At 45.6% G+C, this 4,991-nt stretch overlaps 1 protein-coding gene across 1 annotated transcript in view; it reads left to right on the top strand.

Annotated features, from left to right (window-relative positions):
* Positions 1–3,284, top strand: part of ppm1e (protein phosphatase, Mg2+/Mn2+ dependent, 1E) — a 26,617-nt gene extending 23,333 nt beyond the window's left edge. The window contains exon 7 of the mRNA XM_060896522.1: positions 1–3,284. This exon is cut by the window's left edge and continues 842 nt beyond it. Coding sequence (XP_060752505.1) covers positions 1–24 — 24 coding nt within the window. The 3' untranslated portion in view covers positions 25–3,284.
* Positions 3,285–4,991: the final 1,707 nt, after the last annotated feature.

The following is a 4,991-nucleotide window of genomic DNA, read 5'->3' as shown; positions in this document are numbered from 1 at the left end:
TTAACACACGAATACGCCATCTAAATCCACCCCCTCACACGTACATGCGCACACACTATACACACACACACACACACACACACACACACACACACACACCATGTTCACATTAATGTCTAATATTCATTATTGCCTCCTGCTGGGCAAAGCCACATTTTACAAACATGCTACAATCTCTCTCACACTCACACACTCACACTCACTCTCACACACACACACACACACACACACACACACACACACACACACAGAAATGAGCTAGACCAGAGATGGTGTAGAATATTTTTAGTGACTGAACGTTCTGCCGTTTTTATTATTTATTTCTGCGTCTTCTTTAAACAATTTAACAACACAATTCTCACATTTTAGCTGATTTTCTCTTTGTGTAGTTACTAACTAGCAGCGTGTCGTTCCTGACGTAGCGGACGGTCCCTCGCTCCGACACCACGGAACTAAAAGCTCTGATTACCTTTTAACAGTGAAAACAAATCGTTAAAGTTTAAACTCCGTGCTGCTGTAAGCGGTCGTGTCGGTTTAGAGCCACACACTCGTCCACACACTGGGGGGTTCGCAGGGTTTCCAGCCTCCACACGTCTTCCTCAGGTTAGAGTGAGAATAAGGACAGAAGACCACATGATATAAAACATTTAGAAATGTAGGTTGTTCACTGACAGACTTAAAGTCACTGCATGGCTCCTCTGAGTCTGTTAGAAAACGGTAGCAGAGTTTTTTAACTTTATTCACCAAACATTTTACTCAGTACGAGTTTCAACACTTGGGCTGAGCGAGCGGTTCTGTCAGAGACGCAGACGCACTCGCTGTGTTCATGGTGACGTAGAGACCAAAGAAAGGCCTTCAGCCGTGTGTGTGTGAGAGAGACAGTACCTTGTACAGAGTGGTACACTTGGTGTGTGAGGACATCAGCACTTTCCCTTTTTATGTCAGCTGCTCTGTGTGCTGTTGAACAGTAGAATAGTGTGTGAGCACAGAGGAAGCTGCTGAAGTGAACCGTGTGTGTGTTGAGGGATGAGACGTGTGTGTTGGTCCGTGTGTGTTGAGGGATGAGACGTGTGTGTTGAGGGATGAGACGCCGTAAATCCCCCCTGATGGAAACATACAGCCTCCAGTTTAGTGTTACATGTAAATCCTCCCATTAGAGGGCGTGGCCTAAATGTTTATGCTAATTACCATAAAGTTCATTTAAAATAATATACAGACTTTAGGAAACTTTCTGTAGAGACATTATGGAGACAAATGAGAGGATATAAACATGTAGATATGGACCTGTAAGAAAACACACACACGCGCGCACACGCACACGCACACACACACACACACGCGCACACACACACACACGAGAAACCATGACCTCACCCATGCTTGTGGAGAGCTTGTCCACGGTCGTGCTGCAGACTGTCAGTGTTCCCTTCTTCTGTGAGATGAGGAAGCCTCTGTGAAACCTTCTGAAATCTCCTCCTCATCATCATCTTCAGCCCTGCTGCTGAGCTCACACCTCATCTCTGTTGCTCCAGGAGCCGGAAACAAATCGCTAGCGAGGATGAAGGTGCAGGAATCCTCCTCAGACACTGAGAACACACTCTTCATGAGTGAGAGGATTTCAGGCAGCACCGTTTTTCTGCTCAGACTCTGGAATGTATTCACAATGAAAACGTTCACCGTGTTTACACACGTCATCGTGTTCCTCACGCTCACAACGTGTGACATCACCTGCATCTCTGCCACTCTGAGGTTCTGCGTCTCGTGCCAACGTGCACAAGTGTTCACACTCTCCCTCGTTCCAATGGACTCGAATATATTTAAAGGAATTATAGTAAAGCAACATGTATATATGTATTTTTGTGTGTGTGTGTGTGTGTGTGTGTGAGATGCTCTAAGTCTTATTAATGTGATAGTTAGGTCTCAGACACACACCTGGAGTTGTGTATGAATTCTTCAGCCATGATGTCCATCTACATTTAATCCTAAAGTAAACTACTTGAAATGACCCAAAAAGGAGGACGTGCCGTGATCACACACACTCACACTCAGTGACACACTCACACTTTCCTCCTTCGTGTTCAGGGATCCTGCGCCTCTGTTCTGCACACTGACGGCACGCTCCTGCTCGTCTCACCTCTCACTTCCTGTCTCCTCGTCTGTGATCTTCACCTTTGCTTTAACTTCCTGTAAGCAATAATAAACCTACTGAAGCCATGAGACACTCGGAGCTGCAGAGCAAAGATCCTCCCTCAAGTTCATGAAGCTCATCACTGGATTCTTCGACACCAACAGTTCAGCAGGACCGACGGCGTCCGTCTGTGCCCTTGAAGCTGAGGCGTGGTCACTGCGTGAAGTTTTAGTGCTGGAGCTACGAGGACGTTGACGCTGACACGTACGTGCCATGACGTCTCCAGGACACGTCACCACGTGGCCAACACCGGACCTGGAGCTGTAAGGTGAAGGTGCGGTCACCTGTGTGGGACCTGAACGTCACAGAGAAGGAAGCAGGAATGACGTGACCACATGAACTGCTCCATCTTCAGCCCTCCGTTATATTGTAGACAGACGAACAGTAACGACACGTCGTCTTTGTTACCTGCTCTCTTAGTAACTGTGTGTTTAAGCTCATTACTTATGAATATTCACATTATTTCAACTGGAATATTAAGAGATCAGTAATCTATTTAATGATCTAATCCTCAGCGTGGTCTGGTGTAGCTCCGCCCCTAGACTCCGCTCCAGAGATTTAACAGTAGGCTCTGGGCAGATAAACGGGTGCAGTAAGGCATTGGGGTAGATTTTGGGGACAGAAGCAAACTTCACAGAGAGAGACTCGTCTCTGCTGATGTGGAGCTGGTGATTTTTTGCTGAACTCCTCTTTAATACTGTGTAAGACTCTTTATCAGGGCTCTGAGCGAACAGACAGGTCCAGACGACGTCTAGACGTCTCGCTGATTGTGTACGGATGTTTAAGTGAAACTGACTCATTAAAGATGTTAGCCTTTAAAACACACACACACACACACACACACACAGAGGACAATCCCATCCTCACGCTCACCGTCTCACGTCTAGGAGCTTTTTCTTTTGTTTCCTGTTCAGTTACTGGATGATGAACACGACGAGTCACGTCTTCTCCTCTGTCCTAGTTTAGGACCTCACGTCTCCATCATCTCCTCCAGGATCCTCAGTAACCTGCTGACACCAGACACCCTGTCACCCGTCTCCAGACTAGCTCACAGTACATAGTGAACCTGTGTGTGTGTGTGTGTGTGTGTGAGTGTTCCGTGATAATGTAGTATTTATTATAAATATGTATATCTGGTGACTATCATGTATAAAGAGTGTAAGAAGTGTGTGTTGCTTTTGTGTGACTTTATTCCTAAAGTTCAGATCTGAAAACTGAACACAACCAACATGGACATCATGATGATGATGATGATGATGATGATGATGATGACTGAGTCCAGTCAGGCAGCAAGGATTAGATTAGGGTCTGAATTTAGAGTTTTATTGACTAAGAATCCATGTGAGCGTCAGGTGAAGAGGACATGAGTTTACACCACAGCCAGGAAGCTTTAGACCTGCTAACAGCCATTCAGTGTGTTTATAGTCTCAGGAATTAAACTGATTAGTTGATGGATGACAGAAGGACAAACATCAGAACATGCTTTAGCTCTTTATTGTGAACTTCTTCTCATCTGGTGAGATTCTGCCTTTGATTCTTCTTGGTTGTGTCTTGTGATTTAATCAGAATAGTTTGTTTTCTTTAAGGTGTGAGATGTGGGCAGGAACCTCGTCTCTGACAAGCTTCAGTCTTCTTGCATTCTTCTTCTGGGTTCCTTCTCTTTGGCATTCAAGGAAATGGAGGTTTTTACCCCTCAGATTCCAGCTACAGACATGAGCGCTACCGAACATCTCTGATCGTCACCTCCGTGTTCTACCTAGAACCGACTTCCAACATCTCTCTTACCTGTCCATACCTCCGCTCTATCCATCTTCCTCTTTAGCTTCATGCACTCTTTCATCTCTTCTCTACACTTGGACACTTTCCTCTCCTCGTTTTCCTCGATCATGGACCTTCTCTGTCCTCTGATCACTAAACCCAGGAAGACCTCCTGTTCTGGGTTGTTCTGTGTTACACAGCAACTGGAGAGAACGAAGACCAGCAAAGAGAAAGTGGAAGAAATCTCAACTTGACACAGATCTTGCGTCTTCTTGTACGCTCCTGTCCAAATTCTCTACAGACGTGACTTCTGCCAAGACTTTAACAAGGAGAAGCTTGTGGCTTGTGTACATGGTCCTCATAAGTTCCACAACATCATCTCTTCACTACTCAACCTCGGCTTCACCTGCTTCGTCCTCCTGAAGACGTGGAAACCTTTTACAATGAGAAGATTGAGAAATCTGCCAGAACTTCTGACACAACTACGCCTACAGTACAGTACACAGCCAGGATTCTCCTACTCCTTCATGGTCACATTTATCAACCGTAGCAGCAAAGGGGACTTTTCAACTCATCCAGTCATCCAACTCATCCCTACCTGCCCACTGGATCCAGTCCCTTCCACTATGCTCCAGACCATCTCACAAGACCTTCTGCCCTTAATCACCACAATCAATGGATCCATAACATCTGGTCATGTACCAACTCCCTTCAAGAGATCAAGATTTATTCCCATCCTGAAGAAACCTGCTCTGGATCCATCAGACATCAGTAACTACAGACTGGTGTCACTTCTCTCTCTTCTTTCAAAAATTCCTGAACACATTGTCTATAATCATCTGTCTATCTCTCACAGAACAACCTCCAAGATCCCAACAGTCTGGCTTTAAAGCAGCACATCTGACAGAAACAGCCCTTTTGGACGTCTCTGAGTAACTACATGCTGCTAGATCAGACAAGCTTCATCCTTCCTCATCCTCCTTGACCTGTCAGCAGCGTTTGATACGGTCAACCACAAGACTCTCTTGTCCACCTTCAGGAGTCT

Source organism: Tachysurus vachellii, chromosome 20 (genome assembly GCF_030014155.1).
Source record: "Tachysurus vachellii isolate PV-2020 chromosome 20, HZAU_Pvac_v1, whole genome shotgun sequence".
Classification (NCBI taxonomy): domain Eukaryota; kingdom Metazoa; phylum Chordata; class Actinopteri; order Siluriformes; family Bagridae; genus Tachysurus; species Tachysurus vachellii.
This window is presented reverse-complemented; position numbering and strand designations above follow the sequence as displayed.